At 43.4% G+C, this 26869-nt stretch overlaps 1 protein-coding gene across 1 annotated transcript in view; it reads right to left on the bottom strand.

Annotated features, from left to right (window-relative positions):
* The window catches only part of tmem163a (transmembrane protein 163a), a 231348-nt gene that overhangs the window by 25482 nt on the left and 178997 nt on the right, over positions 1-26869 (bottom strand). The window contains exon 6 of the mRNA XM_072259697.1: positions 21631-21727. Within this exon, the coding sequence (XP_072115798.1) occupies positions 21631-21727 (97 nt within the window). The remainder of the gene's footprint in view (positions 1-21630; positions 21728-26869) is intronic.

A 26869-nucleotide genomic window follows, 5' to 3' on the forward strand; every position in this document is an offset into this window, starting at 1 on the left:
ACTTGTAATTGATGCAGGTCAGTCATCCCAGTCCCAGAATTGAAGGGCTAACTATCTAAAGCTGCTTCATCGTATTATCTACCTTAAATCACAAGGTATATCCACTACATCATAGATCAGAAGTCAGTATATACAACTCAACGTATGTCAGAGGAAGGTATAAACCCTGCATCATAGGTCAGGGATCAGTATATGCACTTCATCACAGGTCAGAGGTATGTATATAAGGTCAGAAGACCATAAGATATAGGACCAGAATTAGGCCATTTGGCCCATCGAATCTGCTCCACCATTTCATCATGGTTTGTCACATTTTCATCCAGCCCTAATCTCCTACATTTCCCCACATGCTTTCATGTCCCAAAAAAATAAAGAATCTGTCAACCCCTGTCTTAAATATACATAAAGACTTAGCCTCCACAGCTGCCTGTGACAATGAATTCCACAGATTCACCACCCACTGGCTGAAGAAATTCTTCCTCATCTCCATTTTACAAGGAAACCCCTCTATTCTGAGGCTGTGTCCCCTTGTCTTAAACTCTCCCACCATAGGAAACATCTTCTCCACATCCACTCAATCAAGGCCTTTCACCTTATGATAGATTTCAATTAGGTCACCCCTCATTCTTCTAAGTTCCAGTGAATACAGGCCCAGAGCCATCAAACATTCTTCAAATGACAAGCCGTTTAATCCCAGAATCATTTTCCTGAACCTCCTTTGAACCCTCTCCAGTATCAGCACATCCTTTCTAAGATGAGGGGTCCAAAACTGTTCACAATATTCAAAGTGAGGCCTCACCAGTCTCAACATTACACACTTGCTTTTATTTTCTAGTCCTCTTGAAATGAATGCTAACATTGCATTTGCCTTTCTCACCATAGACTCAACCTGCAACTTTAGGGAATCATGCATAAGGACACCCAAATCCCTTTACGCCTCAGACTTGTGTATTTTCTCTCCATTTAGAAACTAGTCAAATCTTTCATTTCTTCTACCAAGTGCATGACCATAGACTTTCTGAAACAATATTCCATCTGCCACTTCTTTGCCCATTCTCCTAATCTGTCTAAGCTCTTCTGTAGCCTCTATTATTCCTCAGAACTACTGCCTTCCAGCTACCTTTGTATCGTCTGCAAACTTTGCAACAAAGCCATCAATTCCAGCCTCTATATCATTGACATATAACGTAAAAAGCATCAGTCCCAATACAGACCCCTGCGGAACATCACTCGTCACCGGCAGCTAATCAGAAAAGGCTCCCTTTATTCCCACTCTTTGCCTCCTGCCAATCAGACACTGCTTTATCCATGCAAGAATCTTTCCTGTAATACCTTGGCTCGTAGCTTGTTAAGCAGCCTTGGGTGTCACCTTGTCAAAGGCCTTCTGAAACTTCAACTACACAACATCAACCAATTCTCCTTTGACTATCCTGCCTATTAATTCCTCAAAGAATTCCAATAAATTTGCCCGGCAAGGTTTTCCCTTAAGAAAACCGTGCTGACTACAGCCTATTTTATAATGTGCCTCCAAGTACCCTGAGTCCTCATCCTTAATAATCAACTGCAACATCCTCCCAACCACTGAGGTCAGACTAATTGGCCTATAGTTTCTTCCGCCTCTCTCTTTCTTGAAGAGTGGAGTGACGTTTACAATTTTCCAGTCTTCTGGAACCATTCCAGAATCTAGTGATTCTTGAAAGATCATTACTAATGCCTCCACAATCCCTCCAACTGTCTCTTTCAGTTCAGGAGAGGGGTACACCTTCTGGTCAGGAAGACTTAGGTATGTACCTTCAGAACTTTCAGTTTTCCCAAGAACCTTCTCTCTAGTAATGGTAACTTCACATACTTCCCTGACCCCTGGAACTCCCACCATTTTGCTACTGTCTTCCACAGCCAAGGCTGATGCAAAATACTAATTCAATTCTTCTTCCATTTCCTTATCCCCTGCTACTAGCTCTCCAGCATCATTTTCCAGCAGTCTGATGTCCACTCTCGCCTCTCTTTCACACTTCATGTATCTGAAGAAACTTTTGGTATACCCTTTAATATTATTGGCTAGCTTACTTTCCAATTCCATTCTTCCTTCTTAATGACCCTTTCAGTTGCCTTCTGTTGGTTTTTAAAAGCTCCCTAATCCATGAACTTTCCAGTATTTTTGCTCTATTATATGCCTTCTCTTTGGCTTTTATGTTGGCTTATGGGGTGTATGGGGCATCAGGGATGGGTAGCACCTCTGGTGGGGGAACATGTCGCGTCCTTTTCAGGGCGGTTTGTCCACCTTTTGTCCCCACCTGGAACTCAGCTCTCACCTGTGGCTCCCCGTAGCTATTTGCACGTGACAGCAGCCACATCCCGGGCAACAGCTTCGACAAGCCGGCTAAACCAGATGAGGGTAGCCGACGGGTCTCAAACCCTCGGTGAGATAGGGAGATGTCTATCCTAGCATGTGAAGACAGACTCTGGCGGCCTGAGCGAACGAGACCAATGGAAGGTCCAACGGTCAAGAAGGCGGTCTCTGCAAGCGTCGTGGAACGTGTAGAGCTTGACAAGACACAGAAGATGTCCTTGTCATCCACTGTGCCTAGTCCCATCTCCAGTCGTCTCGACTCATGTCTTGCCACTGGATCCTGATGGGAATTGGGAAGAGAGAGTGAGGCTGACGCTACGCAACTCTCCCTCACTTAAATCCAAATCAAGCGCTAGTCTTGACACCATCGCTGGCTGGTGGCGCAGTGACATCAGTGCCAGACTCCGGAGCAAAGGTTCCTGAGTTCGAATCCAGTCGGGCTGCTCCCAGGCACGCTTTCCATCCGTGGCTGGTTGAGTGTTGAGCTAGCAACTCAACCCCGTTAAAAAAAGTACTAATAGTGTCGAGGTCTTCATTGATGACGATGGACGAACCTTATGTTGGCTTTGACTTCTCTTGTTAGTCACGGGATTATGTCATCTTTCCTTTAGAATACTTCTTCCTCTTTGGTATGTATATATTGTGTGCCTTCCAAATTACTTCCAGAAATTCCAGTGTAACGCACCGTAAGGTTTCATTGCTAATGTAATGTTTTTTTTGTAATGTTCACTGCTGAAGTAATGGTTTCTCTGTAGCAGCAATGTCTGGGTTATGGCGGGAGATAACAGGACTGTGGTTGCATGCTAGCCAGTCAGGATTTTGTTGTCCTGTCTGGTGAATCTGGAAGCAGTTGATTTTGTGGGCTTTTACCAGAGAGAGAGAGGGGGGGGGGGAGAGGGGGAGAGAGAGAGAGAGATGAAGAGAGAAGATGTGAATGGAGAGGACTGGTAGACCGCTAGACAGGGTGGACTCAGAGCGAGGGTCCGAAAGGCAGCAATGATTGGAGGAGGTCGTTGGGGACCGATCGGCCTATGTGTGAGCTCCAACTTTGTGCACAGACTATTTACTAAGATTTGGGGCCCTTTTTTATATATATATATATATTTCGTTTCTCTACTAACCACATAGTCAAAGTAAGAGTTATAAAGCTTAAACATTTAATTGCATATAATAACTGTTTATTATTTCGGGGTACTGATTTGTAACAGGGGACACATCGCACAGCATCCACCCAAATGAGATTTCTTAAGTTTGGCCGGGCAGGGGGTTATCACTCCCTATGTTAAGCCACTAGGCGAAGCTAGTGTTACACCAGCCATTGCAGCTCTGCCATTATCCCTGCCAGTGTTCTTTTCCTATAAATTCTGGCCAGCTCCTCTCTCATGCCTCTGTAATACCCTTTACTCCACTGAAATATTGACACATCCGACTTTAGCTTTTCCTTCTCAAATTTCAAGGTGAACTCGATCATATTATGATCACTTTCCCAAGGGTTCTTTTTCCTTAAGCTCTCTAATCAATTCTGGTTCATTGCACAGTATGCAATCCAAAATAGCTGATCCCCTAGTAGGCTCAACCATGAGCTGCTCTAAAAAGCCATCTTGGAAACATTCTAGAAAATATGCCATCTTGGAATCCCCACCAACCTGATTTTCCCAATCTATATCCATATTAAAATTCCCTATGACTATTGTAACATTGCCCTTTTGGCATGCATTTTCTATCTCCTATTGTAATTTGTAGACCACATCCTTACTACTGTTTGGGGGTCTGTATACAACTCCCATCAGGGTCTTTTTACCCTTGTGGTTCCTTTGCTCTATCCAAAATGATTCAACACCTTCCGACTCCAAAGTAGCTGTGGAGATTGCGGAGGCATTAACGATGACCTTTCAAAAGTCGATAGATCCTGGCATGGTTCCGGAGGACTGGAAGATTGCAAATGTCACTCCGCTATTTAAGAAGGGGGCAAGGAAGCAAAAAGATAATTATAGACCTGTTAGCTTGACATTGGTGGTTGGGAAGTTGTTGGAGTCGATTGTCAAGGATGAGGTTACGTAGTACCTGGAGGCATATGACAAGATAGGCAGAACTCAGCATGGTTTCCTTAAAGGAAAATCCTGCCTGACAAACCTATTACAATTTTTTGAGGAAATTATAGGTAGGCTAGACAAGGGAGATGCAGTGGATGTAGTATATTTGGATTTTCAGATGGCCTTTGACAACCTGCCACACGAGGCTACTTAACAAGATAAGAGCCCATGGAATTACGGGAAAGTTACATACGTGGATAGAGCGTTGGCTGATTGGCAGGAAACAGAGTCTGTCTGTCTGTCTGTGTCTTGTTTTATGGCGGTTGGCATCCAGCTTAATGGTGCATTACTGCCCCCTTCTGCTCCGGAATGTGCACTAGACATATAATCTAAATCCCTTCACCCAATCTTGCGCGCACACACACACAAACCTACACTTTACCCTGCCATCTTTGACCATCCTAGTACCCTATTCTTGTTTATCCGTCATATCCTATAAAAAACCCCTGTATCCCTTAAAAACGCTAAAAATACCTGGACCTGTGCTCTCTCACCCATGCCCAGCAACCCTTTTAATGTGAATTCCTGCACCCCCAACTCCCTTAGTTTAATTCTCATCATCTCTTTCTGTATCCCATACTTCCTGCAACACAGAACTACATGTTCTACTGACTCCTCTTCCTGACATTCCTCACACAATCCTGTCTGGTGTTTCCCTATCATTTTCAATGTTTTGTTTAATGCACAATGCCCCAGCCTTAACCTAGTCCACACAGTTTCCTCTCTTCTGTTTCCATTACCTACCCTCGTACCTGCAACACTCTTTTGTATTTGATATAAATGCCTCCCTTTCCCCTCCCTGTCCCATCTTTCTTGCCACATTTGGTTGACTTTTTCCCAGATTACACACTTAACCACTGCTTTACTGATACTAATGTGTATTTCTACATTCTCTTTCTTTCTTTAATGCCCTCTTTGCCAACTCATCCACCCTCTCATTCCCCTTCACCCCTACATGTGCTGGAACCCATAGAAATTTTACCTGACCTCCCTGATTTGCAATTCTTGTAACTAACTGAAGGACTTCATAAAGTACATCTTGCTGACTGTTTGTGTGAAAAGACATTAAACTTGCTAGAACTGAAGATGAATCTGAACATATCAATGCTTTGACTTGTCTGGCTTTCTGCACCCATTGCAACGCAACCAACACTGCCAGCATCTCCACTGTAAACACTCCTAACTTATTAGATGTTCTTCTGCTAATTCCAATTTCTTTTGCTGGTATAACCACCCCAAACCCTGTCACTCCTGTTTCAGGTTCCTTCGCACCATCCGTATAAATGTGAGCATAATCACTATACTTTTCCATCACATGACAGTTAAATGCATTTACCAAATCTGTTTTATATCTTCCTTTCCTTTTTACCTCTAACAAATGCCAGTCTATGTCAGGCCATACAAGCTTCCATGGAGCTACAACCGGATAAACTACTGAAGGACTTATCCTCAGATCAAACACTCCACATTCTTTCGCGATATCATTCCCTACCCGACTAAAGGTATCCCTCTGAAACCTCCCATTTTCCCAGCACTCCTGCAACACTCCTTTAGCAGGGTGAGAATCATTGTGCCCCTGCAAGTTAGCCCAGTAGTTTGCCATCAGTTGCATCCTTCTTAGTTCCAAAGGCATTATTCCCATTTCTACCTGTAGGGCTGACACTGGTGATGTTTTAAAAGCCCCACTGCACACTCTCAAGGCCTAAGCCTGAATCACATGCAGTTTCCTTATAAGAGACCTAGTTGCTGATCCATATACTATATTTCCATAGTCCAACACAGATCTCACTAAAGCCACATACATTCTCTTCAAAGCTGAACAACTTGCTCCCCATTCTCTACCAGTCAAACATCTCATCACATTTATTACTTTTTTACATTTCTCCTCAACTTTCCTGATATGGTCTGCCCATGTTAATTGTGAATCAAATACAACTCCCAGAAATTTAAATGATGCAACTCTTTCTAATTCAACCCCATACAGCCTTAACTTCTTCCCTACCTCAACTCTTTTCCTAGTAAAAAATACAGTTTGAGTTTTTTCTACTGAAAATCTACATCCCCAATCATAACCCCACTCCACCACTTCATCAATTGCTTCTTGTAGTTTCCTGATTATATGGTCCATGTTCCTGCCTCTTTTCCACAAGGCCCCATCGTCCGCAAACAGTGACCTACCTATATCCACTGGTACCTTTGTGAAGACATCATTGATCATAATGATGAAAAGTAACGGGCTAATCACACTACCTTGAGGTGTGCCATTTTCCACTATGTACTGTTTTGATCTTTCTGATCCAATCCGAACTTGAATTTTTCTACCAAACAAAAAATCTTTAATCCAATTAAAAACTCTCCCACCAACCCCCATCTTGTGCAGTTTAATTAATAATCCTTCCTTCCACATCATATCATAGGCTTTTTCAATGTCAAAGAACACTGCCACTACTGACTCTCTATTTGCCTGGGCCTTCCTTATTTCAGTCTCTAACATTATCACTGAGTCCATGGAATTCCTTCCCTTTCTAAAACCACTCTGATAACTTGCCAGCATTCTCCTCTTCTCAAGCTCATACGATAACCTTTCTGTTATCATCCTTTCCATTATCTTACATATACTTGATGTTAATGCAATTGGTCTGTAGCTAGTGGGTTTTGACGGATCCTTACCAGGCTTCCTTATTGGAATTACTACTGCTTCTTTCCATGCACTTGGTAATCTGCCGTCCTCCCACACTCTGTTATAAAAATGCAGCAACTTCAAGAGCGCTCCTTCTCCTAGATTTTTTAGCATCACAGAGCATATCAGATCTTTCCCTGGGGAGGTTGGTCTCGATCTCTTTATTGCTCTCACCATTTCTGCTAATGTAAATGGATCATCAATTATATCATCTGTTTCTTCCCTCCTGTTTAACACACCTGAGTGCTGACTCATTGTTCTTTCCTTTCTCCTTCTCCCTTCTTCAGACAAATTTTCTGAACTGTGTATCTGTACAAATGACTTGGCCATGATCTCAGCCTTATCCCTACTGGAGACTGCAGTTTCCTCCTCAGATATCATTACTGGATATTCCCATTCCCTTCTATCTCCTCCCATCCTCTTAATCATTCCCCATAGCTCTCCCACGGGTGTTGTTCTTCCTATTTTGTCGTTAAAAACTCCTCCAATTTGCCCTTTTAGCTTGACGTATAGTTCTTCTCACCACTGCCTGTGCTTTCTTATATTGAATCAAATGCTGCATATTATGGGTTCTTTTAACTAGCCTGAATGCCCTATTTCTGTTTTTTACAGCCTGACAACATTCCTCTGTCCACCATGGTACCAGTTTTCTATTCATCCTATTTTTACTCCTGGGTATAGGTCCTTCTGCTGCCATGATAATTGCTGAAGTCACTTGACTGTTTAATTCATCTACATTTCCAGAAATATCAATCTTTGTCAACCCTTCTTCACTCAACTTCTGGAACTTACCCCAATCTGCTTTTCCAAACACCCACTTTGGGATTCCGCCACCTGGTCTAACTTCAACTCTTTCACCCACTGAACATAAAACTGGGTAGTGATCACTGCCACTGTTGAAGCAGTCCAAACTCCCCAATTACTAATGCCAGCCAAGGTATTAGACACTAACATAATATCTAACACTGACTCAGTTCCTGTTGTTATGTCTATCCTTGTGCCTCTACCATCATTCATACACACCAAATCCCTTTCTTCCATCAAATCTTCAATTACCTTTCCATTTGGATCTGTAATCTGAACCCCCATATTGTGCTATGAGCATTGAAATCTGCACACCACACTACTTTATGTCTGTTTTGTTCTTGTATCTTTAGTAGGCTGTCCAAATCCAACCTTTTACATGGATTGTAGTAGTTAATTATAACCACTCCCTCCCCTCTCTCCCACACTTCCACCACTATGTATTCCTGATCATCTCCTTTTTCCAGCACCCTATATGGTATACCTTGCTTGATTAACATAGCACAACCCCCTCCTCCCCCTAGATTTCTATCTTTCCTTATCATTGTATACCCATATACCACAAAGTCTAAAGTTGGTTTCAACCAAGTTTCCTGAATACACACTACATCCGGTTTTACAACCATTTCTTTAATAAAGTGCTTGAATTCCTGGCTATTGGCCAGTAAGCTCCTTGCATTCCATTGTAAAAGAATCACCATAATTAGTATTAACCAACTCATGACACTTCCTGGCTTGACTGATTAATGAGGTTCTCCCTCACTTCCTCCCATGTCAGTCCTACTAACCCTAAATGGTTTACTGCTGCTTTGACCACCAGCTGAATTTTGTCACTTTTTGACTTCACCTCAGCCGTACTATTAATCACTCCTGCAATGAATGTTACTAGAGCCTTTTTGTCTACATAAATCCTGTCATTTGTTCTTTGTTGCATCTCTCGTATCCCTGTTGCTCCCTGTTCATTAGGAGCATTATTCTGTTCTCTTGACATTCTTACAGCTTCTGCATAAGCGATCTTTCTCTTCACTCTTATTTCTTGAATTTTATTCTCCCGTCTCATAACCTCACACCCACTCTATGCCATATTATGAGCTCCTCCACAATTGCAGCATTTTGGTTGAACCCCTGTTCCGCACTTTCCATATTCACGATCACCCCCACATCTAGCACATCTCCTCTGCCTTTTACAGTTTCTAGCTATGTGTCCAAACCTTTAACAATTATAGCACCTCAATGGCATTGGCACATACACCCTTACTGGGTAACTCATGAAACCCAGGAACACCTTCCTTGGCTCTCTTTCGTCTTCAAATTCAATCAATACTGATTCACTTTCCTTTTTCACTCCCTCCTTTGTTGTTTTCAGTCTTTGAACATTCATTACTTTTCCTCCTTTGATATTTCTCTTTAACTCCTCCATATTTATACTCATTGGTACCCCCGTGATCAGTCCTTTACAAGCACCATTTCGTGCTCCCACCCTCCCTGTGTATTCCACCTTGCATTTTCCTAACTCTTTTAGCTTGAGTGCTTTCTCAAGTTGTTCCTCATTCGCACATCTTACCAATAAGTTGTCATCATTAAGGACTTTTGCAAATACTATTTCCCCTATCTTATTTGCCAGAGTTGTTGTTAGCACAAATGGGTTAATTTTCTTCATATGTCCCTGGGCCTTCTCATTAAACCTAATTATAACAACACCTTCTCTCTGAACTTGTTCATCTTCCTCACTTTCAGAGCTCTCTCCACTGTCATTTCTTATTCTTTTATTCCCTTTGTCTAGGTTTTCATTCATCTGTCCCCTCACTATCTCCTCATTCCCTTTATTTCTCCCTTCACAATAATCCGTTTCTCCCCAGCTGCCTACCTCTGATCCCAAATCCCTATCCCGCTCCTTCTCCACTTTCTTTCCCTCAACCCCCCCTCTCATCTTGTCCGCCATTACTGGACCCACACGACCCCCTCCCAGCAATTCCCGCTCCTTCCCCACTCTCTTTCCCTCAACAGGTTCCAAACCACATTCACGCATCAAGCAAAACACAGCCAGCCTCCCAGCCCTCCTGGCCCAGTCCCCTGGGACCAGCAGTTGGACCTCGATCATCCAGGGAACAGAGAGTGGGAATAAAGGGATCCTATTCTGGTTGGCTGCCGGTTACCAGTGGTGTCCCACAGGGATCAGTGTTGGGGCCGCTTCTTTTTACATTGTACGTCAACAATTTGGATTATGGAATAGATGGCTTTGTGGCTAACTTTGCTGATGATACAAAGATATGTGGAGGGGCTGGTAGTGCTGAGGAAACAGAGAGTCTGCAGAGAGACTTGGATAGATTGGGAGAATGGGCAAAGAAGTGGCAAATGAAATACAATGTTGGAAAGTGTATGGTTATGCACTTTGGCAGAAGAAATAAACGGGTAGACTATTATTTAAATGGGGAGAGAATTCAAAGTTCTGAGATGCAGTGGGACTTGGGAGTTCTCGTACAGGATACCCTTAAGGTTAACCTCCAGGTTGAGTCGGTAGTGAAGAAAGCGAATGCAATGTTGGCATTCATTTCTACAGGAATAGAGTATAGGAGCAGGGATGTGATGTTGAGGCTCTATAAGGCACTGGTGAGACCTCACTTGGAGTACTCTGGGCAGTTTTGGTCTCCTTATTTAAGAAAGGATGTGCTGACGTTGGAGAGGGTACAGAGAAGATTCACTAGAATGATTCCAGGAATGAGACGGTTAACATATGAGGAACGTTTATCCGCTCTTGGACTGTATTCCTTGGAGTTTAGAAGAACGAGGGGAGACCTCATAGAAACATTTTGAATGTTGAAAGGCATGGACAGAGTGGATGTGGCAAAGTTGTTTCCCATGATGGGGGAGTCTAGTATGAGAGGGCATGACTTAAGGATTGAAGGGTGCCCATTCAGAACAGAGATGCGAAGAAATTTTTTTAGTCAGAGGGTGGTGAATCTATGGAATTTGTTGCCACGGGCAGCAGTGGAGGCCAAGTCATTGGGTGTATTTAAGGCAGAGATTGATAGGTATCTGAGTAGCCAGGGCATCAAAGGTTATGGTGAGAAGGCGGGGGAGTGGGACTAAATGGGAGAATGGATCAGCCCATGATAAAACAGCGGAGCAGACTCGATGGGCCGAATAGCCGACTTCAGCTCCTTCGTCTTATGGTCTAATGGTCTCTATGTCACCTCTTTTAATGATTTAATTTCATTTTTTACTAACTGAGCCATGCCACCCCCTGCTTTCCTGCCTATCCTTTTGATACAATGTCTATAATTGGACATTACATTCCCAGCTATAATCTTCATTCAGCCATAATTCAGTGATGCCCACAACATCATACTTGCCAGTCTATAGCTGTGCTACAAGTTCATTGACCATATTCTGCGCGCATTCAGTCCTGTATTCATCTTTTTGACTTTGTCCGCCTTTTACATTGCAACTCATCCTGTTAACCGCAATTTTGTTCAATCATCAGTTTCTCCTTGCTTGGAGTTTCTCTACACATTGTTTCTGTTTGTAAACCAACCACCTCAACTTCAGCACTATCACACCGGTTCCCATCCACCCGCCAAATGAGTTTAAACCCACCCGAACAACTCAACCCACCTGCCTGTAAGGATATTGGACACCATCAGGTTCAAGAGTAACCCATCCCTTTTGTACAGGTCATACATTCTGCAGAAGCCATCCCAATGATCCATAAATCTGACCCTCTGCCCCCTGCACCAGTTCCACAGCCACACACTCATCCTGCCAAATCCTCCTATCCTTACCGTCACTGGCACATGGCACAGGCAGTAATCCAAACCTACCCTGGAGGTCCTGTTTTCCAGCTTTCTGCCTAGCTCCTTAAAATCTCTCTTCATGACCTTCTCACCTTGTCTAACTATGTCATTGGTGCCGATATGCACCAACACCTCTGGCTGCTCACCCTTGCCCTTGAGAATGCCAAGGACCCGATCCTGGCACCAGTGAAGCAATATGCCATCCAGGAGTCTCTATCGCACCAATAGAGCCTCATCTCTGTTCCTCTGACTATGAAATCTCTTATCAACACTGCAGTTCTCTTCTCCTCTCTTCTCTTCTGAGTTGGAGCACCAAACTCAATGCCAGAGACCCTGTCACTATGGCTCCCCGGTAGGTCGTTCCCCTCAATAGTATCTAAGTTACATACTTATTGTTGTGTCTGTGCAACTACATATTAATTAAATAAAAGCACGCATGTTGGAGATAGTTTTATCTGCTGTGTGTGCGTGTGTGTGTGTGTGTGTCTGAGAGAGAGAGAGAGAGAGAGGGAGAGAGAATGAACACAATACACATGTATAGACAACAGATTAATATTTATGCGTAGACAACAATCCATACATAGTGCTAACTGGAGTCATTGGTATAAAAGAAATAGATCAAAACATTACACTTCCTACCCCTTTAGATTAATACAGCATGAAGCAGTATATGCAGACAATAGGCAATACGTGTAGGAGTAGGCTATTCGGCCCTTCGAGCCAGCACCGCCATTCACCGTGACCATGGCTGATCATCCACAATCAGTATCCAGATCCTGCCTTATCCCCATAACCTTTGATTCCGCTATCTTTAAGAGCTCTATCCATCTCTTTCTTGAAAGCATCCAGAGATTTGGCCTCCACAGCCTTCTGGGGCAGAGCATTCCATATGTCCACCACTCTCTGGGTGAAAAAGTTTTTCCTCAACTCCGTTCTAAATGACCTACCCCTTATTCTTAAACTGTGGCCTTTGGTTCTGGACTCACCTATCAGCGGGAACATGCTTCCTGCCTCCAGCGTGTCCAAACCTTTAATAATCTTATATGTTTCAAACAGATCCCCTCTCATCCTTCTAAATTCCAGTGCATACAAGCCCAGTCGCTCCAATCTTTCAACATATGACAGTCCCGCCATCCCGGGAATTAACCTTGTGAACTTACGCTGCACTCCCTCAATAGCAAGAATGTCCTTTCTCAAATTTGGAGACCAAAACTGCACACAATACTCCAGGTGTGGTCTCACCAGGGCCCTGTACAGCTGCAGAAGGACCTCTTTGCTCCTATACTCAATTCTCCTTCTTATGAAGGCCAGCATACCATTAGCTTTCTTCACTGCCTGCTGTAACTACATGCTTGCTTTCAGTGACTGATGTACAAGAACACCAAGATCTTGTTGTACTTCCCCTTTTCCTAACTTGACTCCATTTAGATAATAATCTGCCTTCCTGTTCTTACCACTAAAGTGGGTAACCTCACATTTATCCACATTAAACTGCATCTGTCATGTATGATCTGCAAATTTGCTAATGTTACTTTTAATCCCTTCATCTAAATCATTAATATATATTGCAAACAGCTGCAGTTCCAGCACTGAACCCTGCAGTATCCTCCTGGTCACCGCCTGCCATTCTGAAAGGGACCCGTTAATCGCTACTCTTTGTTTCCTGTCAGCTAGCCAATTTTCAATCCATGTCAGTACTCTGCCCCCAATACCATGTGCCCTAATTTTGCCCACTAATCTCCTAAGTGGGACTTTATCAAAGGCTTTCTGAATGTCCAAGTACACTACATCCACTGGCTCTCCCTTGTCCATTTTCATAGTTACATCCTCAAAAAATTCCAGAAGATTAGTCAAGCACGAGTTCCCCTTCGTAAATCCATTCTGACTCGGACCTATCCTGTTACTGCCATCCAAATGTGTCGTAATTTCATCTTTTATAATTGACTCCAGCATCTTTCTCACCACTGACGTCAGGCTAACCAGTCTATAATTCCCTGTTTTCTCTCTTCCTCCCTTCTTGAAGAGAGGGACAACATTAGCCACCCTCCAATCCACAGGAACTGATCCTGAATCTATAGAACATTGGAAAATGATTACCAATGTGTCCATAATTTCTAAAGCCACCTCCTTAAGTACCCTGGGATGCAGACCATCAGGTCCTGGGGACTTATCAGCCTTCAGACCCAACAGTCTATCCAACATCATTTCATAGTCATAGTCATAGTCATACTTTGTTAATCCAGGGGGAAATTGGTTTTCGTTACAGTTGCTCCATAAGTAATAAATAGTAATAGTTAAATAGTAATATGTAAATTATGCCAGTAAATTATGAAATAAGTCCAGGACCAGCCTATTGGCTCAGGGTGTCTGACCCTCCAAGGGAGGAGTTGTAAAGTTTGATGGCCACAGGCAGGAATGACTTCCTATGACGCTCAGTGCTGCATCTCGGTGGAATGAGTCTCTGGCTGAATGTACTCCTGTGCCCACCCAGTCCATTATGTAGTGGATGGGAGACATTGACCAAGATGGCATGCAACTTAGACAGCATCCTCTTTTCAGACACCACTGTGAGAGAGTCCAGTTCCATCCCCACAACATCACTGGCCTTACGAATCAGTTTGTTGATTCTATTGGTGTCTGCCACCCTCAGCCTGCTGCCCCAGCACACAACAGCAAACATGATAGCACTGGCCACCACAGACTCGTACAACATCCTCAGCATTGTCCAGCAGATGTTAAAGGACCTCAGTCTCATCAGGAAATAGAGACGGCTCTGACCCTTCTTGTTGACAGCCTCAGTGTTCTTTGACCAGTCCAGTTTATTGTCAATTCGTATCCCCAGGTATTTGTAATCCTCCACCATGTCCACACTGAACCCCTGGATGGAAACAGGGGTCACCGGTACCTTAGCTCTCCTCAGGTCTACCACCAGCTCCTTAGTCTTTTTCACATTAAGCTGCAGATAATTCTGCTCACACCATGTGACAAAGTTTCCTACCGTAGCCCTGTGCTCAGCCTCATCTCCCTTACTGATGTATCCAACTATGGCAGAGTCATCCAAAAACTTCTGAAGATGACAAGACTCTGTGCAGTAGTTGAAGTCCGAGGTGTAAATGGTGAAGAGAAAGGGAGACAAGACAGTCCCCTGTGGAGCCCAAGTGCTGCTGATCACTGTCAGACACACAGTGTTGCAATCACACGTACTGTGGTCTGCCAGTCAGGTAATCAAGAATTCATGATACCAGGGAAGCATCCACCCGCATCGCTGTCAGCTTCTCCCTCAGCAGAGCAGGGCGGATGGTGTTGAACGCACTGGAGAAGTCAAAAAACATGACCCTCACAGTGCTCGCTGGCTTGTCCAGGTGGGCGTAGACACAGTACAGCAGGAAGACGATGGCATCCTCAACTCCTAGTCAGGGCTGGTAGACGAACTGGAGGCGAACATTTCCTGCCTAATATAAATTTCCTTCAGTTCATCCATTACCCTAGATCCTTTGGCCACTATTATATCTGGGAGATTGTTTGTGTCTTCCCTAGTGAAGACAGATCCAAAGTACCTGTTCAACTCGTCTGCCATTTCCTTATTCCCCATAATAAATTCACCCGTTTCTGTCTTCAAGGGCCCAATTTTGGTCTTAACTATTTTTTTCCTTTTCACATACCTAAAGAAGCTTTTACTATCCTCCTTTATATTCTTGGTTAGTTTACCTTTGTACCTCATTTTTTACCTTTCTAGTTATCTTCTGTTGCTCTTTAAAAGTTTTCCAATCCTCTGGCTTCCCACTCATCTTTGCTGTTATACTTCTTCTCTTTTGTCTTTATACTGTTCTTTACTTCCCTTGTCAGCCATGGCCTCCCCTTACTCCCCTTAGGATCTTTCTTCCTCTTTGGAGTGAACTGATCCTGCACCTTCTGCATTATTCCCAGAAACACTTGCCATTGCTGTTCCTCTGTCATCCCTGCTAGGGTATTGTTCCATTGAACTTTGGCCAGCCCCTCCCTCATAGCTCCATAAACCCCTTTGTTCAACTGTAATACAGTACTGACACTTCCGATTTTCCCTTCTCCCTCTCAATTTGTAGATTAAAATTTATCATATTATGGTCACTACCTCCTAATGGCTCCTTTACCTCAAGGTCCCTGATCAAATCCAGTTCATTGCACAACACTAAATCTAGAATTGTGTTCTCTCTGGTAGGCTCCAGTACAAGCGGTTCTAAGAATCCACCTCGGAGGCACTCCACAAACTCCCTTTCTTGGGGTCCATTACCAACCTGATTCTTCCAGTCTACCTGCATGTTGAAATCCCCCATAACAACTGTAGCATTACCTTTGCGACATGCCAATTTTAACTCTTGATTCAACTTACACCCTACATCCAGACTACTGTTTGGGGGCCTGTAGATAACTCCCATTAGGGTTTTTCTACCCTTAGAATTTCTCAGTTCTACCTATACTGTACGTCTCCTGATTCTATGTCCCCCCTCGCAAGGGCTGAATTTCATTCCTCACCAACAGAGCCACCCCACCCCCTCTCCCCATCAGTCTGTCCTTTCAATAGGATGTATACTCTTGAATATTCATTTCCCAGGCCCTGTCCTCTTGAAGCCATGTCTCTGTTATTCCCACAACATCATATGTGCATGTACAAAACATTCTATTTCCCTTTCATCGCCCATAAAACCATAAGACATAGGAGCAGAATTAGGCCATTCAGCCCATTGAGTCTGTTCTGCCATTCCATCATGGCTGATCCCCATACACCTACCTTCTCACTATATCCCTTGAGGCTAAAAGAATTCCTCCCTATCTCTGTTCTAAAGGGTAGCCTCTCAATTTTGAGGCTGTGTCTAGTTCTGGATACTCCATCATAGGAAACATCCTCTCTACATATATCCTATCTGGTCTTTTCAACATTCGGTAGGTTTCAATAACAGCCCTCCGCATTCTTCTAAATTCCAGTGAGTACAGGCCCAAAGCTGCCAAATGCTCCTCATATGTTAACCCCTTCATTCCTGGGATCATCCTTGTGAACCTCCTCTGGATCTTCTCCAATGACAACACATCCTTTATATTCCAACTAAACATGCTTTCACAATAACAGTCTATGACTAACCTCACTATACTAAAGGTTCAGTCTTTTGGGTGGTGCTCTGTTTCTTTCAGGGTAGCGGCACTGGACCTGTGGAGTGGTACCAGGTTTGGCAGGTGTCTTGTCAAAGACAACGTTCCCGGTGTCACGGTGTCACGTTGCTGTCAGTGATATGATCAACACTGAGAGGTAAGTCTGGACACTGTAATGTGTCCATCTTGTGGGATGCCATCGTCTCCAGTATGTTCTTCCACTGCCTGTCTGTCCACTTCTAGTTCCCCTCCCCCACCATCTCATCCGCATCAGAGTGGGGAGGTTTGGGAATCTCTTCGTCAATTATTGGGGAGTTTGCATAGGATACCATATACCACACTCCCATTTCCTCATCCTCTGAGTCCGTACTGCATTTGGTGGTTAAGTTCCTTCTAGGCCTTTCCACTGCTTGTCCTTCTGTTCTCCCAACTCACTGCAGAGTCCTCCTACTTGGCGTAGGGTTCACGTCAGGCTCTGGGCCAATATGTACCTCTTGTCCCAGAGGTAGAAGGTGGTTCTGATGGTGAATCTATTCCCATACAGGTCTATCCCATCCTTTTGTTTCACTTGAAAAACTGGTAGGCCTGGCATCTGACTCTCCTCTACGTAAGATGTAGCTGCCCAGCGGTCAGCCAACTTATCCTTCCTTGGTAGCCCCAGATTCCTTATGAGCACTCTGTCTCCAGGCATCAGTTGGGAGAACCTCATCTTTTGATCATATCTCCTCTTGTTTCCTTGATTCTGCTTGGTAGAAGAGACCTCTGCTAGATCATAACCATTTGCAATTTCCTCCTCGTGTCAGGTCTTCTGTGGCAAATCTTCTCCACCAGTCCCAAATCAAAGGTCAGCAGGCAATCTTGCTTCACGCCCAAACATCAAATCATATGGTGAGTTTCCAGTAGCTGAATTCCGTGCACAGTTGCCAACAGTGGAAGACGTGACGAGCCATCAGTGTTACAGTATTGTTTGATACCCTTGAACTCTATTTCATAAGAGTGGGCTCCAAAGAACAGTGCCCAACTTTGTAATGCAGTAGCCTACATCACTGGAATTCCCTTCCTGGGATTGAAAGTGGACACAAGGGGCTGGTGATCTGTCACTAGCTTGAATTTTTATCCACAGTGGAACTTCTTCATTCCTCATACGAGACTAAGGGCCTCTTGGCAGATTTGTGTGTAGTTTCATTCTGCATTTGTTCGTCAGTGATCTTGAAGCAAACGCAACCTGGCGTTCAGATCCATCTTTTATAACGTGTGACAAAACAGTTCCAGTGCCATAAGGAGATGCATTGCACACCAGTCTGATAAACAGTGATGGGCCATAATGGGTGAGCAGCTCATCGCTTTGTTTCCTTGAATGTTTTTTCACACCTTTCCGACCATTCCCACTTCACTCCTGTCTGTAACAGTGTGATCAATGGATGCAGCATTGTAGCAATGTGTGGGAGAAACTGGTGGTAGTTGTTTACAAGGCCCAAGTGTGACCCGAGTTGTGTTACATTTTCTGGTTTGGGTGTCTGTAGCACTCCTTCAATCTTTCAGCTTTTTGAGCACCTTCTCCCTTGTAAAACTAATCATACTCACTTCTCTTTCCTCACAGCCGTCAACATCTGGCACACCGTTAGTATCTTCCTCAGTGAAGACTGATGCAACATACTCATTTAGTTCATCTGCCACCTCCTTGTCCCCCGTTATTATTTCTCTGGCCTCATTTTCTAGCACATATAACTTTTCCTCAATATCTAACTTGAGCATTGCATAGATATAACAGTCCCAAAAGTGCTATTGATATTGAAGGCGAAACACCAAATATTAATCACAAACAGAGGACACATTCTAAGCAAATCACCTGGCAATAAATAAAAGAATGAGATAGGTTGACTGATACAGATCAAACCCAACCCTACCTGACCTGACTTCAACTGTACCATCAGAGTGTACACCTGATCCCACCAGAATACATCGCCAGTCTTGTTTAACTTGGTGGAAAGCCAGACTCTGCTTTCCCGTATGTTAAAATCGCACAAAATGCCCTCCAGACATGCATGAAAAACAATTCGTTAATGATGGATAATAACTTAAGAATAAGTATAATACAAATTGTTTCTTGAGCCTCTAATCTTTATTGGTAATCTTTTTTCTGTTGTAGTTTTAAATTTTCAGAACTCTTAGACTTCAATTGAAAAGAGGACTTAACAAATGATCCAATTGGAGAAGTATTTTAGAGCGGTGACGACTGGAGAGTCAGTGACAGCCCGGAGAGACGGCAACCGGGGCAGAACAGGCTGGCAACCCAATCTGTGTCCTCTGAGAGGAGGACCCCCACAAAAGCTACAATGAATCTATGGGAAAGGTACCCCCAGGGGTGCCTGAGAGCGGGGGAGGATGAGCACCCCAGTCGGATGGACACAACGACATCAGACCCAGGCAACAAACAAACGACGATGAGGAAGCAGTGTGCATGTGGCAAAATCTGCAAGAACGATCGCGGCTTGAAGATCCACCAAGCGAGGATGAAGTGTTTGGCGGGAGCAGGAGCAGCACAACGCGCAGGTGTCCAACCTGGAGAGATGAAGGAGGGGCCAGGCCCGGAGTCACCCCATAGTGCCTGGAACCTCCAAGTGTTGCAAACTAATCCCTCTAACATGAAGTCTAACAGGATGTGGATCAAATGGCCTGCAGCTAACATAACTTCACTGTGGAAGCAGTTTGAAGAAGATATTAACCAAATTCTGGAGGGAACGGCGAAGGGAGGGGTTGATAGGAAGCTGCAAGCCATGACAACAATTATTGTCAGTATTGCAGCTGAATGGTTCGGAGAAGAGGAGAAGGAAGGCTCCAAAACATCTTACTCAAAGAACCAAAGAGCATTGAAGATCCACAACATCAGGCAGCAGGCTGGATGGAGAGCGAGGTGTCTCCCAGTGGAGGTTGGTTGTAGGGGATTCATAGCCCGTTCCTTAGTTAAAGCCTTCAGCAATTTGGGCATCGAGGGAGAGAGGAAGAGGAGAGCCATCCACAGTACCACCGATGCGGCAGAGAGGGCCTCAAGATGGCTGTGGCTCAAAAGAGGGGAGCCATGGAGTCATAAGTAGCTAGCCATCTGGACACAAGCTGGGGTCTGATCAGTCCTGGCTGGGTCACCTGGAGGAGGTTGTATGATGTTGAAAGACCCAAAACACCCGATGATTCCAGGAATATCACTGAAGATGTGTCCGGAAGCATCAGCAGATGTACGTACACAACAGAGCCAATGGAACTCTATTAACAAATTAGTAGTAGTGGCAACTGTTAGTCTCGCGAGACCATAGACCTGCGCCTGGAAAGTCTTGAGAATTCTTATTGAGACTGTTGATAACACTAGGCACCTCAGAAGGAGTAATCGGAAACAATGTTGATGACTCCAGATTCTTCAGAATAAAATGCATCTCTGCTGCAATACCATAGGTCAGACAACTAAACTCTATCATGTGGTTTTCTGATCTGCATTCTGATTAAATCAAGCCCTTATAAAAGAGACTCACAACTCAGCCCTTTAAACTTGGCTCAATTCAAAAGGAATTTAATTTTTTAAAAAAGATCATCTCACAGTGCAGCTGTGTGGTTTGAAAAAGAATGAAATGTGACAGATTTATAGTTCCCTTAGATATTAACATCAGGGATTTGAGTTATCCTTTGATAGTTAATTAAGTACTGCATGTAAGTTCATAACAAGATATGATCTACAGACAAAGAAGAATTCATAAAGATTAACGATAGATTTGTTTCTTTTTAAAGATATAATATCTGGTTAGCCTTCACAGTGGGTGTTACCCATATTGATAAGCAAGCCATTGTAACAAGCTTGTCCTAATGAAACACCTATAAGATGTTTACTCTTGTAAGGGGGTTTTGTCTTTTATGTTACTGCAGAGGCTAATTAAAATGGCTTCTTTGTTATGTTATACTTAGGAATGCTTCTTTGTTATGTTAAATGCTGAGAAAGTCCTTCCCGCTAGCAGTTTGTTTTGTATTATCTATTGATATGAAGACGAATGAACCAATTGGAATAGTTGTTATGTTTTTGGTGTATTTGAAGATACTGTATGCACGGGGTTTTGGTGGATAAGGCGGAAGAGAGGGACAGAGGATGAACCAGGTGCTGTGAGTCCACTAACGGGGTCGGACCCCGAGGAGGGCGTTCGACAAGGACAGGAGACGGAGACGGACTCATGTAGAGCGTCTGGTCAACCACCGTTGTTGGTCCCAGGCAGCCGGTCGAGGTGGTCCGAGGGGTTGAAGGAAGAAGAAGAAGGGTCTTGAGCTCCAACTTTTGTATGCACGAAGAGATTGAACTTTGATTAAGTGTGGCGCCTTTTATTTTCCTTTTATATTTTATTCTCTATTAATTATATAGTTTCAGTAATATCTATAAACTGTAAATCATTTAATCGTATCTGGTGTATTGTCTGTTATTTGGGTGGGGTCGGGTACATCACACAGCATCCACACAAACTATTACCCAGTTTGGCGGGGCCGAGGGCTGTTTCCCTAGAGGACAGCGAGCCGAGCGACCCGGGCGACCCGGAGGGTGGCCGGGGGGGGCTACACTCTTAAACAACTATGGTTTAAATATTTAATACAACTCCATAAATAGGGACATATTCAATAAATATTTTTCAAATTGCAAATTATTAAAAACTTGAAATAATTCTTGATACTGTGTGACTATTCAAAGGTGAAGACATGGCAGATCAAATTGAGTAACAGTAGTATAAGAGAAACTCTCTGAAGTTTTCAGCTTACCACTTCTGGCAGCAGCTTTGAAGCAAGGTCATGAATGGCTTTGCCAATAATGCAGACAGTTGATACGAGAAATATGACACCCAAGATGACACAAGCTCTGTGGAAGAGAAATTTGCATTGAAATTACAAACCTTATAAAAATGACACTAGTAAAGACTGTTCAAATTTATATTTGATTTTACTCTAGGGCAGGAAATGAGTATTAGGTTCCTTTAGGCCTTTTAGAGATTGATTATGAATTTTAACCAAGGATTATGTTAATAGCAAACATTAATATGAACAAAAAGCAATCTTCAAAAAAACAAAATGCTTCATACGTAAGATCCTTTAAGGACATTCAAACTAACCATTCTGGCGTTGGATACTGAGGTTTTGAACTAATTGGACATTACATAGGAAATACAGTAGATGAATATTAATATTAATTGGCCCACATTAAAACTGCCAGAATGGCCATTCTGCCACTTGATGCATAGTTAAAGACATATTTGTTCCGCTAAACAACATTTGTCATGTTTATACATTGAGAGAGCATCCCTCAATACTGTAACTGGCAATTTGAGCTCAAAAGCTTTTAGATCATCCCCAGGTGTTGGAATATTCAACAGTGACTTGTCAGTCCCATTATAAATAAGTAATACTGCGAAGATATTTGCTGATAACCAAAACATTTAAGTAAACAATGTAATTATAGCTACTGGAATTGGTGAAGCCAGCCACTCACTAGCTTCCCCCTTCACCTTCGAGATTGTGCTCCTCCCCCTCCTCCACTTTCATTCTGCTGTCTTCCCCCTTCCTTTCCAGTCCTGAAGAAGGGTCTCACCCTGCAACGTTGAATATTTATTCATTTCCATAGCTGCTGCCTGACCTACTGAGTTCCTCCAGCATTTTGTGTGTGTTACTCAAACTGTATTCTTGATGAAATCTTTGTGTTGCGAGTGTATAAAACCGGGATGTACTTTGAGCTCAGTAAAGTTCAACTGAGACTTTGTACAGAGATTCTTTTGGGATGCCAGCTTGTGATGCTCTGTTAAGATGTTGAACAGTTACAGCCCCTTTGTGCATGTGGCTCATTTACAGTCACAACAAAGAGTGTGTTTGTCTCTCACACAAGACTGTTTTTCTTCATGCCTCAATTCACATTAGAAAAGGAGTAGAGAGGAACCTCGGTACAAGTCTGCAGCTATAGTGAAAACCACCATGTAACAGGGAAACATAGATTGCACAGGCAATGTGGAAACACCAGCTCACTGGGGCGCTTACTGACTTTGTACGTTACCTTTCTTTTCAGTTCGAAACTCCAACATATTGCTGATGATATTGTGTCACAGAAACATAGAAAACCTACAGCACAATACAGGCCCTTCGGCCCACAATGCTGGGCCCAACATGTACTTACTTTAGAAATTACCTAGGGTTACCCATAGCACTCTGTTTTTCTAAGCTCCACGTCACAGAACTATTTCTGCCTGAACTGATTCATGAAGTGGACATGAAGATATCAGTGTGACAATGGCCAGGGGCTCATTTCATCAGATTATTTACAAGTTCATTTGTAATGTTTGAATATAAAAAAAAACAAAAATTAATAAGCTTAGTTATAGGGTTTACGTTTATTTGATTCAGAAGTTGATTATTTGAATTTTTTAATAATAGTCGACTCCAACACATAAGTTGCAAGAGTGCTTTAATCCAGCTGCACATAGGCTACACTCCCACTAGGGGGAGCAGAAAAATGAATTTTACTCACCCATAAATGTCAACTCCACATGAAGAACCAGAAAACACCATTTACTTTGAGATCTTTAGTCAGCTCTCTAATTTAACTACAGATGCAGGCACTGCTGAACTTCAGGCCCAGGCAATAGATTGAGGTAAATCATGGTTACAACATTAAAGTATTAATATTAAATGCTTATGTGCAAACAAAATTACAGGTGTCCCCTGCTTTTCGAACATTCGTTTTACGAAACCTCACTGTTACGAAAGACCTACATTAGTCCGTGTTTTTGCTAACAGAAGGTGTTTTCACTGTTACAAAAAAAAGCAGCGCGTGAAAAACAGCGTGCGATAAAAGGCAGCGCGCCGCATGTCCCAAGCAGCCTCTCTCCCCCAGACTCAGAACAGCATCCTCGCTGGCATTGCTTAAACACATGCCTGTGAGCAGCCGTTTGCAAGATGAGTTCTATGGTATCGGAAAAGCCTGAAAGAGCTCATAAGGGTGTTACACTTAGTGTAAAACTAGACATAATTAAGCGCTTTGATCGTGGTGAACGAAGTAAGGACTAAGTGAGTTTGGCTTGTGGAAGTTGACGAAGATGATGTTGAAGAGGTTTTGGCATCCCATCACCAAGAACTGATAGATGAAGAGCTGATGCAATTGGAAGAGGAAAGGATAACAATTGAAACTGAATGAGTAATGATAAAGAACGACTTTAATTTTGAAAGGGTACGTCGGTTTAGGGGATATTTGCAGGAGGGTTTGAGTGCTTACAAAGAACTGTGTGATAGAAAAATGCGCGAGGCTCAGCAGTCAAGCAAACCTTTCACATCAGCCACAGCAGACGACGAGCCTCGACCTTTGACATCGAGGCGGGCAGTCATAGGAGAAGATGAGCTGCCTGCTCTAATGGAAACAGGTGACGAGATGACACCCCAGCATCCCACCACCCCAACACCCATGCCGTGGACAGATACCAATTCGCAGAGAATGCAGCAGTAGCCGGGAGATACACAGCACATCTTTAAGAAAAAAGCCGAAATAAACATTCTAATTAATTAGGTGCCGCCCGACACGTAATTGTCAGCCCAGATCAGAGGCGATGCAATATCAGCAATCAACATCCTTGCTCTTGAATTCCAGACCACTTGAAATGAAGGAAAGGGTTACCGTTTGAGAAACGTCTGGCAGCTCTTGGGCTGTATTCCCTGGAATTCAGAAGAATTAGGTGAGATCTCAAAAAAACATTCTGAATGTTAAAAGGCCTTAACAGATTAGATATGGAAAAGTTATTTCCCATGGTAGGTGATTCTAGGACAAGAGGGCACGACTTCAGGATTGAAGGATGCCCATTTAGAAATGAGACGCGGAGAAATTACTTTAGTCAGAGGGTGGTAAATCTGTGGAATTTGTTGCCACGAGCGGCTGTGGAGGCCAAGTCATTGGGTGCATTTAATAGAAACATAGAAAACCTATAGCACAATACAGGCCCTTCAGCCCAAAAAGCTGTGCCGAACATGTCCCTACCTTAGAACTACCTAGGGTTACCCATAGCCCTCTATTTTTCTAGGCTCCATGTACCCATCCAGGAGTCTCTTAAAAGACCCTATTGTATCCACCCCCTACACTGTTGCCGGCAGCCCATTCCACGCACTTATCACTCTCTGTGTAAAAAACTTACCCCTGACATCTCCTCTGTACCTACTTCCAAGCACCTTAAAACTGTGCCCTCTCATGCTAGCCATTTCAGCCCTGGGAAAAAGCCTCTGATTATCCACATGATCAATGCCTCTCATTATCTTGTATACCTCTATCAGTTACCTCTCATCCTCCATTGCTCCAAGGAGAAAAGGCTGAGTTCACTCAACCTGTTTTCATAAGGCATGCTCCCCAATCCAGGCAACATCCTTGTAAATCTCCTCTGCACCCTTCCTATGGTTTCCACACCCTTCCTGTAGTGAGGCAACCAGAATTGAGCACAGTATTCCAAGTGGGGTCTGATCAGGGTCCTATATAACTGTAACATTACCTCTCTGCTCTTAAACTCAATCCCATGATTGATGAAGGCCAATATACTGTATGCCTTCTTAACCACAGAGTCAACCTGCTTAACAGCTTTGAGTGTCCTATCAACTCGGACCCCAAGATCCCTCTGATCCTCCACACTACTGAGAGTCTTACCATTAATACTATATTCTGCCATCATATTTGACCTACCAAAATGAACCACCTCTGTGGAAGAAAAATAGTAAGACATTGTGACGAACGTCAAGGGGTTAATGACCTTCTAGTATGTGAATTCAAAGTCTGTAATCACTTATCTGCGATTGATGTACACTGCGTGACTGAAATGTGTTTTGCAGATGGGATGGGGAAATAACTATGTCTGTGCTTCCTTGTTCAAGGAATCATCACATGTCTGTGCTTTGGAAAGCCTGATATACAGTACTGTCCTGAGAACTAACACTTAACAAAATGTATAACTGCTCAAGGACATATTATGCAACTTCGCTATTCTAATGAGTTGTAGTTGAAGTTCCATCCTTTTTCAGAGTTAAGTGCTTCTTGTCACGTATGCCTGGGGTATAAATAAGAGTGTAATCCATTGTTGAGCGGAGCTGCGGAGCTCCGCTTTAGGAGTCTGCACTCTCCATGATATCATGTAATAAAACCCTTTAGTCTGAAACAACTCCCTGAGTCGGCCTGATCTATTCTGTCTGCTGCTCCTGAGATTTTTTCTGCACCAACCTCACACTTATCTGGGTTGAACTCCATCTGCCACTTCTCAGCCCACTTTTGCATCCTATCAATGTTCCACTGTAACCTCTGACAACCCTCCACACTATCCACAACACCCCCAACCTTTGTGTCATCAGCAAATTTACTAACCCATCCCTCCACTTCCTCATCCAGGGTATTTATAAAAATCCCAATGAGTAGGGGTCCTAGAACAGATCCCTGAGGCACACCACTGGTCACGAGCCTCCATGCAGAATATGACCCGTCTACAACCACTCTTTGCCTTCTGTGGGCAAGCCAGTTCTGGATCCACAGAGCAACGTCCCCTTGGATCCCATGCCTCCTTACTTTCTCAATAAGCCTTGCATGGGGTACCTTATCAAATGCCTTGCTAAAATTCATATACATTACATCTACGGCTCTACCTTCATCAATGTGTTTAGTCACATCCTCAAAAAATTCACAAATGCGAGGAATTCTGCAGATGCTGGAAATTCAAGCAACACACATCAAAGTTGCTGGTGAACACAGCAGGCCAAGCAGCATCTCTAGGAAGAGGTACAGTCGACGTTTCGGGCTGAGACCCTTCATCAGGACAAATTCAATCAGGTCATAAGGCACATTTCATTGACAAAGCCATGCTGATTATTCCTAATCATACTATGCCTCTCCAAATGTTCATAAATCCTGCCTCTCAGGATCTTCTTCATCAATTTACCAACCACTGAAGTAAGACTCACTGGTCTAGCAGTGGCTGGAGTTTCTGTGAGAAGTGAGGAA

The sequence above is a fragment of the Mobula birostris genome, chromosome 6 (genome assembly GCF_030028105.1).
Source record: "Mobula birostris isolate sMobBir1 chromosome 6, sMobBir1.hap1, whole genome shotgun sequence".
Classification (NCBI taxonomy): Eukaryota; Metazoa; Chordata; class Chondrichthyes; order Myliobatiformes; family Myliobatidae; genus Mobula; species Mobula birostris.